At 49.6% G+C, this 11,467-nt stretch overlaps 1 protein-coding gene across 1 annotated transcript; it reads left to right on the top strand.

Annotated features, from left to right (window-relative positions):
- The first annotated feature begins 1,450 nt into the window (after positions 1-1,450).
- Positions 1,451-8,804, top strand: LOC148507782 (cornifelin homolog B-like). The gene is made up of 4 exons (XM_088445593.1): positions 1,451-1,622; positions 2,649-2,769; positions 4,372-4,508; positions 8,139-8,804. The coding sequence occupies exons 1-4, from the start codon at positions 1,608-1,610 to the stop codon at positions 8,226-8,228; spliced, it is 363 nt and encodes a 120-aa protein (XP_088301719.1). The 5' UTR covers positions 1,451-1,607; the 3' UTR covers positions 8,229-8,804.
- Positions 8,805-11,467: the final 2,663 nt, after the last annotated feature.

The raw sequence follows: 11,467 nt of genomic DNA, 5'->3' as shown, positions 1-11,467 counted from the left end.
TGACTACTTTTGAAACAGCATTTCAAGGAGATTGTGAAAGCAGCACCTACTGTATGAGTGCGGCGGTAAAGTGGGCATGTACTGCTACATCTGAGAGGCGTGTCATAATACTGACTGTAAATGAGCCCCAAAGCAGTTGGTAAGAGCTACTTGTTGATGAAAAGAAACACACTGATACCTTTCAGAAACTGCATGTAGCCATAGGGATCACTGGGCCTGATTCAGACCCACTCGCGAGCGGCTGTACGCTCGCAAGTGGGTCGATGGTCTGCACTGAGCATGCGCACGACGGAGGGAGCTCCGTCGTGCGCATGCGCCAGACACGACAAGCGAAGGACTTTCCTTCGCTCGTTGTGTCCGATCAAAGGGGGCGTGCTGTCAATGTTGATTGACAGCACGCCCCCTTTGGTGGGCGTGCCGGGGGCGTGCCTCCCTGACGGGGGCGTTCCCACGGGAACGCCTCCCATCAGAAGCCGGCCCACTGACATCACTAGTGATGTCAGTGGGAGTGATTTTGGCTCTGATAGAGCCAAAATCACTCCGGAGCTTGCGGTTGAAAACCTCAACCGCAGGCTCCGGCTCGCAATTTCGATGGTCGCGATGGTCACGACCATCGCGGCCATCAAAATGCACGCTCGTATAGCCTGTGGGTGGTGACCCACAGCTATACGAGCGTCCAAGAGGACGCTCCATGAAAAAGGAGCCCGGCCCTCATGCAGAGCGTGCGCTCTGCTCAGAGCGTACGGCTCTGAATGAGGGCCACTGTTCCTTATACCCAATGAATGGAAATTATACTAATGATCCCATTTGAATGTATACATCTCTGTTTTTTTAATATAACAGCTAATGAGGGTAAGGTGCAATCAGGGAGATCACTAGACTCTTCAGGGAGACAGGGAGATTGCTACTATTTCAGGGAGTCTCCCTGACAATGAGGGAGAGTTGGCAAGTATGATATAAACCTTGTCCTTGTCCTGCATTGTATTGTACTGTAAGTCACTGGTTTCTTGTTCACTTGTTTATGGCGCTGTGGAACATTTGTGGCACTATATAAATAAAGGATAATAATAATACAGTAGTACTCACCATGTAAGTGTACTAGGTTCATAGCAAGGCCAGTGTTGCTCAGGGCTAGCCTAGATATAATAAAATTCAAAATTTACATTTGTTATATGACCCTCAGCAAACTGCCAGCAAATATATTGTGAGGTCGCATTATAGCATGTAGCATATGTAACATGATCATGTATTTACTTCAGATCAACAGGGCATTAACTCTATATGTTCTTATCAGCATCTGCTAAAGCTTATGTTAGAAGCAGAGAAGCACATTCCTGCTCCTTCCTAACAAAGAGGAAGGAGGGGATGGGCCCTGGGTCCAGGAGGAGATGTATATATATATGATGTATAATTAGATGTATAGGGGGAACTGAGGGGTGTAAGGAGGCTGGACCAAGATGGGGCATGAATGAGGGGGTTGGTAACCTGAGATCACCATTGTAGGATTGCCTGCTGTACACTCCCAGATTGGATCAGTGTCTCCCTGTCGCTACCTAGACTAGGACGTCCCTGGATTGAATTCTCCTACAGCATCTTCACGCTGAGACATGGCGGAATCACAAGTAAGTGTTAGCTCTTTTGGCCAGGGTGCTGTAACACTGCTCTGGGTCTTCATCTGTACAGGCTGGGAAACCTACTGGACTGAGAGAAAATAACACACATTTCTCTTGTACTTTTAAGTCCCTAGAAACTTTTTTTATTGCTTAGTATTTTCCCGTCGGCCACACCTGTGCATGGACAAATAAAAGGATGAATGGGGACCGTTGAAACTTATGGGGAACTTGGATATTTTAATGCTTTGTATCGAACCACGATTTAAGTTTAGCCCCTTAGTAGAAAAACGACCACTCCTCCTTAATTGATGAAATGTGGAGATCTGGGGCCAGTTTGGGGGATATATTTTAACTTAGTTTTTCCTCCTGACTGTTTTGTTTTAAACATGTACTTTAATTTATTCAAAGGTAATAGTCAAAGTTTGGGGTTTTATTCTACTGTGTAGATAATGCGGGTAGAAACTGGAAAAAATATAATGAAATTATTTTTTTTGTGTCCTTATGTGTATATGTGACAATGCTCTAGCAAACGCTGGTTAGTATACAGTAGTTAACTTAAAATCAAGTGCAAAGAAGGGAACTTCATCACTACAGATGGGGGGCTTTGGACATGGGAGTAGGGAGCAATGCACTAGGAAATCTATTAACACTGGGGGTATAAATCTTTAATGGGGAGCTGGGTTAATGCACTGGGGAATCTATTGCCACTGGTAGGGGTAATTTTACAAATGGGACATATTAAAACTGGAGTGGGGGGGCGAGTGCTAGAAACCCCCTAGGCCTTTTTTTTTTAACTAAAATATTTAAATACAGTTTTAAGAATAGAATTTTGACTGAATAAAAATATAAAAAGAACAATTCTTATGTCATTTAAAAAAGAAAATAATAATTATCAATTAAAGTAGATAAGCTTTAGGAAACACACTTGAAACAATGATCTTAAAGAGTTAATGCTCTTGAATGAATGAGGTTGTGTCTGTATCTTGTGGAGTAGGAACCTCAGCCTAAATTTCTTTTAAATGTTTATGTTTGCAGATCCCATTGAATTACCCGGTCTCCATGCAGCCACAGGTGGTACAAGTGTACACCACTACCACCGCCAAAACAGGTCAATGGAGTTCTAATGTCTCGGACTGTTTTGATGATATAGGCATCTGTAAGTATAAAACATAAGAAACATGTAACATGTAACATAAGGAGATAAACATTGTGACATATGATTTATAGCAAAATTCATATACACACATTGTGGTAGCATTCCACCCCCTTACACTATCCACCTCAATCTTTGCACTCCCCCTCCCATATTGCAGATAGAATGCCTTTACTTTCCTAGTGGATATCGGATTAGAGAGGGGTAGGATGGAAGAGAGGGGCAAGGAGAGGAACAGTCCCATGTCTGGCCGCTGGCTGCAGAATCCCTAAGGGATTCAGTATGATTTACCGCCGGCCGCATGGCTGGTGGTTCAAATCCCAACAGCAGCATCCTGGCAGCAGTGAAAATCCCGATCGTCGAGAGGCAAGTATTGACTAACCTATTCTCCCCCCTAATCCTCCCTTAGGGGTGCCTAACCCTAACCTACCCCCCAAGTGCCTAATCCTAATCCCCCTCTAAGTGCCTAAACCTAACCCCTCCTTCTCTGCCGCCTAAACCTATGTCCCCCAGCGGGGTGCCTAACTTTAACCTCCCCCCAGAGGTGCCTAACCCTAACCCTTCCTTCCCCTATCCTAACACTAAACTCCCGGGGGGTTGCCTAACCCTAAGTCCCCTCGGGGAACCCTAAACCTAACCCCTAGTTACTTCGCCCAAATAGTGGCTGACTGTCAATCACCCTTCGTGAAAATACTCGCAGCGAGCGACTACGCTAATGGACTTTGATGTGTGCACAGATTGATGATTATTGCTCACCTGCGTAAACATCAGAGTAGTGTACTGTGCATCTCTAAATCAGGCCCTGTGATCTGACCTATTCTCACAGTCTTCATTGCTGCCAACAGTCTCCTCCCTTCCTGGTTCCCAAAGATGTCTCACATCACGAGCCAGTGTATTCACCCACCGGCACCGAGCTGTCAGTGTGCAGCTTCATTTCAACATACTGCATAAATATACTGTCAGAATGGGAGGCCCAGGAGGAGCCATACGATGACAGCCCAGGCTGTCCGGTGCAGTACAGGGGCTGAGCCACAAAGTTGCGCAGATGCGATAGAGATAATGGAGCACAGCTCCTTCTCACAAGGAGGAAGGGAAGGGGTCCAAGTACTAATCGAGCACACAGGCCCAGGAATTTCTTAAAAAGTCCCTGGCCTGGATTGCTGCAATTAATTATTGTGATAAAAGCCATACTTCCCTACCCTCCCTATTTGGTCGGGAGCTTCCCGAAAATCGGGTGCCGCTCCCGACCTCCCGGGAAGGCAGGCAAGCCTCCCGGGCACCAGTGACCCATTCACCCCCCCTGCACTTACTATAAAAATCCCAGCAGCGGCGGGGCCAGTGACGCAATTCGCGCTGAATCGCATCATCATGGCCCCGCCCCCTGCCTCACAATACCTTTAAAAACAGCATTGTGAAGAGGGGGCGGAGACGCGATCGCGATGCCATGCCCCCATGCTCCGCACAAAATGCTCGTCACCACCGGGCCACGCCCCCTTTTTGCAGCGACCCGCCTCCCCACCGAGAAAGCCCAACAGCTCCCTCCCGGAAGGAGGCAGTGAAATGTCAGCACGTATGATTTATGCATGTTATTTCTTCCTCCTTCAGGTCTCTGCGGAGCATTTGTTCCATGGATTCTGGCTTGCAAAGTGGCCTCAGACTATGGAGAATGCTGCTGCCTGCCAGTGGTAGGGGGCGCTGTGCTCGCCATGCGCACAGGCCTCCGAGAACGTCACCATATCTCGGTAAGTAGGTTTTTTTCTATAGTTTACTCAACATTACAAGTATTTATGGGGTCTATTCATGAAGCAGAGAAGAGCCCTGTTTAGCAGAAATCAGGGTTCTTCTCTGCTTCGTGCTATTCATGCAGCTGGTTTATTGTGGGGAAGTGTATTACTTCTCCAGTGGTACCCCTGCTCCATGCCTGTATCACATCACTATACTACTGTATGGTGAGTGGGATTCATGAAGGAAAGGAAAGTTCAGCTTTCCGTCCCCTCCTGCGGTACAGATTCGCCATCTGAGGATAGCGTTATCTGTTACCGCAAGCTGCATACTTCCCTGCTCTCTGTCCGGCACCCGGCGCTGGCTCTGCCCCTTTTCCCAGCGTCCATAGCAGCAGGTCTGACGTGACCTGCTGCTCTCAGACACCGGGGCAGGCGCAGTGAGGAGCAGGTCTGTCTTCTCCCTGCGCTACAGGGATCGCGGAGGGGCCGGACAGCGCCCGAAGACGTTGGACAGGTAAGTGTACATGAATGCCTACTAAACTTCACTATATCATGTGATGCGATATATAGCGATGTATTTTAGTAGCCACTTCAGGTTCTACATGAATAGACCCTTATATCACACTGGATCGCAGTGCGCTAACCACAGTACATGTGATGTAACCTGTGCTTCCAAGGTCCACCCCCCAGACGACATTTCACATGTGTTTTTGTTCTACATACAATTATCCAAAAACCATTTCAGACTGGCGGTCCGACCTGGCAATAATGCCGGGTCGATTACGTCACCGCCATCGCTGCTGAGCTAGCGCTTGGAGATAAGATCATCTCCACGTGCCGGCTCTCCCTATGCATTGAACGGGACCTGGGTCGCCTCGACCCGGGTAACCCGTTCACACTGCACTGTGAGCCAGGTTGAATTCAAGTTCATCCCTGCTCGTTACCCAGATTGAAATGCCGGGTGATTTCACACTGCGCAGTAACCCTGGTCGTTGCACATTCTTGTGTAATAACCCGGGTTACTTGATTGGGTATGAGACCCCCATTCACACTACACCAAAACCAGGTCGGATACGTTCACACTAAACCCGGGTCTGCCCTGGAATTTGGGGTGGATTTAAAGGGGATACTTTTTTATTTTGTTCACAGTAATGACATAATATAAAAATGTGCATTTTTAGAGTAAAGGCCACAAAGTTTGTTTGTTTCCAATGTTTTTTTTATTGAAAACCAATACATTTTTACATTACAATATAAGAAAATGATGAACATAGGACCTGATTCAGAGCCGGACGCTCTGAATCAGGGCCGTCCTTCTTAATTTTAGAGCGGCCTCCTGGCCGCTCATATAGCTGTGGGTGACCACCCACAGCTATAGCGAGCGGCCAGGAAGATGGTCGCGATGGGCTTGCGACGAGGCCCTTGTGGTAGGCTCTCATTGCCGCAAGCCCTGGAGTGCTTTTGGCTCTATCAGAGCCGAAAGCACTCCCACTGACATCACTTGTGATGTTAGTGGGGCCGGACCCAGATGGTAGGCGTTCCCATGGGAACGCCTCCGTCTGGCCAGCCCCGCCCACCAAAGGGGGCATGCTGTCACTCACCATCGACAGCATGCCTCCTTTGTAGCAAGACCCATAGCGAAGGCTTGCCCGTCGCTATCCGGGTCTTGCGCATGCGCACGACGGAGCCGGGTCCATCGTGCGCATGTGCACTGGGCCAACATCTACCCGCTTGCGAGCGCTCAGCACTTGCGAGCGGGTCTGAATCAAGCCCATAGCCTCTAGAAAGTTTTGGTCAATACAAAGACAAAATGTTCACATAAAAAAGTTAAACATAAAATAATACAGAGATATGCAAACAGAAGGAAAGCGCACTCGTAAGTAAAATGTAATAATACTTTACTAAACTTCAAATGCTCACATACATTTAGGTTAAAAGTAGCGATCTCAGCCGTAGACGATTTCCTGGTGCCCGGTAGTCACTGTCCACCATGTGCAAAAGCCGGCCGCTCACAGATCACTGCCCGCTCCGGAAACCAGCAGGTGACGTTCACACACGTCCACGTCACTAACCAAAACCCAACGTGTTTCGTCATAGATTGACTTTGTCAGGAGGTCAGTCTAGTGTGTGAACATCACCCGCTGGTTTCTGGAGAGGGCGGTGATCTGTGAGCGGCCGGCTTTTGCACATGGTGGACAGTGACTACCAGGCACCAGGAAATCGTCTAAAATCATTACTTTAAACCTAAATGTATGTAAACATTTCTGTTCACACATATCGAAAACCCAGGTTGTTGTACGCTCACGGCCAAAAACCTGGGTTTTTGCTGTATGTCTGATACCCCTTTCACACAGAATGTGTTAAAAATCCCGGCTCTTACCCAGCATTTCAGTGCCTGGTCAGTTTGCCAGTTCTAGCCTGACCACCCTTTCACACAGAAAAGCACTCACACAGAAAAGCACTTACTGAACAACACTGGTATTTTCTCTGTGTGAAAGGGACAACCCGGGTCGAAATTGCTGGGTCTCCAACCCTAGTAAATACCAGGGTCGAAGTCACAGGAATTACGTCCCAGGTTGACCCATTCACACAGCAAAAATACCAGTGTTGTTCAGTAATACCCCTTTTACACCAAAATCCCGGGTCCGACCCTGGAATTTGAACACTGGTCAATCCCGGGTCGAACTCGGCTTCAGACCCAGATTACACTGCAATTCGACCTGGGTTATTCCCGGGTTTGCCCCGTTCACACTGAACCCGGGTAATCCCTGCTTTTCCCTGCTTTCCCTATAGATGTCATTAAAAATTGACTTTTTTAAGGGCTGACAAAGATTAGGTCACAAAAGGCAACAAAAGAGAGGGGGTAGGAACAGGCTGTGGGTCAGGTTGCTGTTATGGCTGTGTGCAGGTTGTGTATCAGCCTGCGTTTGTAGCTGCTGGTCAGGCTGTGGTGCAGGCTGCAATTCTGACTGTGGCAGCCTGTGTATCAGCCTGCGTTTTGTGAGAGTTGGTCAGGATGTGTGCAGGAGGTTAGGCAGGCAAGTAATGGCTGCGTGTGCGTCTCTCTGCAGGGCCCTGACAAATGACATCATCTGCCAGCGCCCCAGAAGCTCCAATCAGCTAATAGCAGAATGTAGCCGGGTAAAATAATCCGGGTAGCACCCGTTCACACTGCTGCATGACATGGGAACAACCCATGTTCAACCCTGCTCTCAACCCGAGTAAGATTCCCGGGTAAATCAACCCGGGAAATTTGTCTGGAAGCCATTCACACAGAGCATCAACCCGGGTCGACCCGGCAATAACTCGGGTTATTCGGTTGGTGTAAAAGGGGTATAAAATTACTGGGTAAAAGTGCTTTACCCGGTAATTTGATTTTCTGTGTAATAGGGGTATTACATATACTGTATACATAGTACACCTCCAAACTATCCTAGTTCTGGGGGATGGCCCCACCATCACAGCATTTGTCGCCCCAAATTCTGCTATGGTCCTTGGTGATCTGGTATAGCCTACCATAAGTGTATGATGTCTGTTAGCTGTCTCTCATATTATCAAAGCAGTCTCCCACACACTCCGAGCTGTCTCTCGCACTCTCTGAGCTTTCACACGCACACTCCTGAAAGTCTCTGTTATTTTGCATTACAGGGAACCATCTGCAATGACTGTGTGTGTCTCACGTTCTGTTTTCCCTGCACCCTGTGTCAGATGGCACGTGAGCTGAAGGACAGGAAATAAAGACACCTCTGACTGGACTGTGCTATGAAGACAAATCATACAATATAGTTACATATAAACACAGTTCTGCCATTGTCTCTTTACAGTATACAGTAAGCATACTTGTCTAACCTCCCAATTTTTCGGGTAACCCCCTGGAAGTGTAGGCACTTCCCCTGCATTCCGCCCTTTCCTAGTGAAGTGGGCAGCATGGGGGAAATATTCTATTGATATTCTATTGAGAGAGCGGCTGCGACCACAGGCTGCATTACCAGCCGTCTCTGAAGCACGCCGTCAATTTCAGCCTCTCAATTTAGTAGGAAAGTGTGGTAGCACTGAGGCATGAGGCACCAGTTGCCTGGTGCCTCATTGATGTCACTAGTTCTTAGTGAGTTGAAAGGCTGCATTGTCATGGGATTCAGCACACAAAATGGCTGCCAGTGTTGTCTGTAGACCTTGTATCTATCTACCTCTTTTCGAATTTATGCATATCATTTAGTACACAAGTAGAGTTTTTTTTATTAATCATACCCTGATGTATACATATCTGTAAATTATATTTTTATGTTTATGTAAAATAAAAAAATAAAAAAGTTATGACATTTGTATCAGCTCTTGTCTACAAATAATTTAGGACAGATTTTAGATGTTCATATTTGGGGAGATTTATCAAAGCTTGAAGAGACATAAAGTGGGAGAGATAAAGGGCTTGATTCAGACCCGCTCGCAAGCACATAGCGCTCGCAAGCGGGTCGATGTTTGGCCCATGCGCCGCATCAGGCGTGTGCATCCGTGAGCCCCAGCGAGCGACTGATGTTCAGTCGCTCCGGGGCTCACTACAAGACGGGGCGGCTGTCGATGTTGATTGACAGCTCGCCCCGTTTTGTAGGCAGGGAGGGGGGTTGGCTGCACAAACGCAGGCGTTCCCTTAGGAGATATCTGTGATACTAGTGTATGGGGACAGTGGGCCACATCGGGAGAGGAAGGTAAGCAGGAGATATATGTGATACTAGTGTATGGGGACAGCGCACCACATCGGCAGAGGAAGGTAAGTAGGAGATATCTGTGATACTAGTGTATGGGGACAGCGCACCACATCGGCAGAGGAAGGTAAGCAGGAGATATCTGTGATACTCAGAGCCGGCCCTAGCCAATTCGGTGCCCTAGGCAAAATTTTGGCTGATGCCCCCTAGCATGTATTAAAATATATATATATATATATATATATATATATATATATATATATATATAAATAATATATATGTGTGAGTGTAATAAAAGGCCGGCACCCCACCTTGCAGTTCCACCAGCCCCATTCCCCCAGACCTAGTGAGTGTCTCAGCCCCATTCCCTTAGACCCAGTGTGTCTCTCGGCACCATTCCCCCACTGTATCAGCCTCATTCTCCCCCCAGCCCCAGGGTGTGTCAGCACCATTCTCCCCTCCAGCATGTTTCCCAGCCCCTGTGTGTCAGCCTCTTTCTCCCCCCAAGCCCTTCCCCCTCCAGCCCCAGTGTGTCTCAGCCTTCTCCCCTCAGCCCCAGTGCGTGTCTCAGCCTCCCCCTCCCCCAGCCCCAGTGCATGTCTCAGCTTCCCAGCCCCAGTGCGTGCCTCAGCCCCCCCCCAGCCCCAGTGCATGTCTCAGCCTTCCCCCGCCAGCCCCAGTGCGTGTCTCAGTCCCCCCCCAGCCCCAGTGCGGGTCTCAGCCTCCCCCCCAGCCCCAGTGCGTGTCTCAGCCCCCCCCCAGCCCCAGTGCATGTCTCAGCCTCCCCCCTCCAGCCCCAGTGCGTGTCTCAGCCCCCTCCAGCCCCAGTGCATGTCTCAGCCTTCCCCCCCCAGCCCCAGTGCGTGTCTCAGTCCCCCCCCCCCAGCCCCAGTGCGGGTCTCAGCCTCCCCCCCAGCCCCAGTGCGTGTCTCAGCCCCCCCCCCAGCCCCAGTGCATGTCTCAGCCTCCCCCCTCCAGCCCCAGTGCGTGTCTCAGTCCCCCCCCCAGCCCCAGTGCGGGTCTCAGCCTCCCCCCCCAGCCCCAGTGCGTGTCTCAGCCCCCCCAGCCCCAGTGCATGTCTCAGCCTCCCCCCTCCAGCCCCAGTGCGTGTCTCAGCCTCCCCACCCCAGAGCCACCACTTACCTTGGCTACTTCTTCTCCGCGGCTCCTCTCGATCCTCTCCTTCCAGCAGCCCGGACCCTTGTTATGACATGGCGCGCATGACGTCACGCTCGCCGTGTCATAACAAGGAGCCGGGCCGCGGCGGGGGGTGGCTGTTATGTTGGTGGAGCCGTAGCGGCCGAAGCGGGTTCGCTCCGACTCCAACCATTTAAATGATGGGGACCAGGTCGGAATGAGCTTCTGTGCAGAAGCTCATTCTGACCGGTCAAAGTCAGCTGACCGGCTGACAGGTGCGCTGCCAGGTCGGAGCGGAGCTCCGATCGCAGCAGAGCCTTGAATGCCCCTAGGCATTCAAGTCGCCCCTAGGCATAAGCTTATTATGCCTATGCCTAGGGCCGGCTCTGGTGATACTAGTGTATGGGGACAGTGGGCCACATCGGCAGAGAAAAGGTAAGCAGGAGATATCTGTGATACTAGTGTATGGGGACAGTGGGCCACATCGGGAGAGGAAGGTAAGCAGGAGATATATGTGATACTAGTGTATGGGGACAGCAGGCCACATCGTCAGGGAAAGGTAAGCAGCAGATATATGTGATACTAGTGTATGGGGATAGCGGACCACATCGTCAGGGAAAGGTAAGCAGGAGATATCTGTGATACTAGTGAATGGGGACAGCGGGTCACATTGGGAGAGAAAGGTAAGCAGGAGATCAGTGGCCTAACTAGGGTATTTGGAGCCCAGGGCAAATTTGAAAAGGGAGCCCCCCCTCCAACATCCCGATTTGTGCGCAGAAAAAATGGCCGTGGTCACTTAAAAATGGGGTGTGTCAACATGACAGATCCCTTTTATTTTCACGCTGAACATTCCTATCCATATGCACCTAGTAGTGTCCCTTATACAGTATCCCCAGTATGCAGTTGTGGTCCCTCTTATGCAGGCCCATAGTAGTGCCCCTTATACAGTATCCCCAGTATGCAGTTGTGGTCCCTCTTATGCAGGCCCATAGCAGTGCCCCTTATACAGTACCCCCAGTATGCAGTTGTGGTCCCTCTTATGCAGGCCCATAGTAGTGCCCCTTATACAGTATCCCCAGTATGCAGTTGTGGTCCCTCTTATGCAGGCCCATAGTAGTGCCCCTTATACAGTATCCCCAG

Source organism: Taudactylus pleione, unplaced genomic scaffold (genome assembly GCF_031769625.1).
Source record: "Taudactylus pleione unplaced genomic scaffold, aTauple2 ptg000384l, whole genome shotgun sequence".
In the NCBI taxonomy this organism is placed as follows: Eukaryota; Metazoa; Chordata; class Amphibia; order Anura; family Myobatrachidae; genus Taudactylus; species Taudactylus pleione.
This window is presented reverse-complemented; position numbering and strand designations above follow the sequence as displayed.

What these genes read in the sequence shown, in the direction of transcription:
- LOC148507782 (XM_088445593.1), top strand. An exon ending in TTTTGATGATATAGGCATCT is followed by an intron (nt 2,770 to 4,371) that starts GTAAGTATAAAA and finishes TTCCTCCTTCAG; the next exon opens with GTCTCTGCGGAGCATTTGTT. An exon ending in GAGAACGTCACCATATCTCG is followed by an intron (nt 4,509 to 8,138) that starts GTAAGTAGGTTT and finishes TTTGCATTACAG; the next exon opens with GGAACCATCTGCAATGACTG.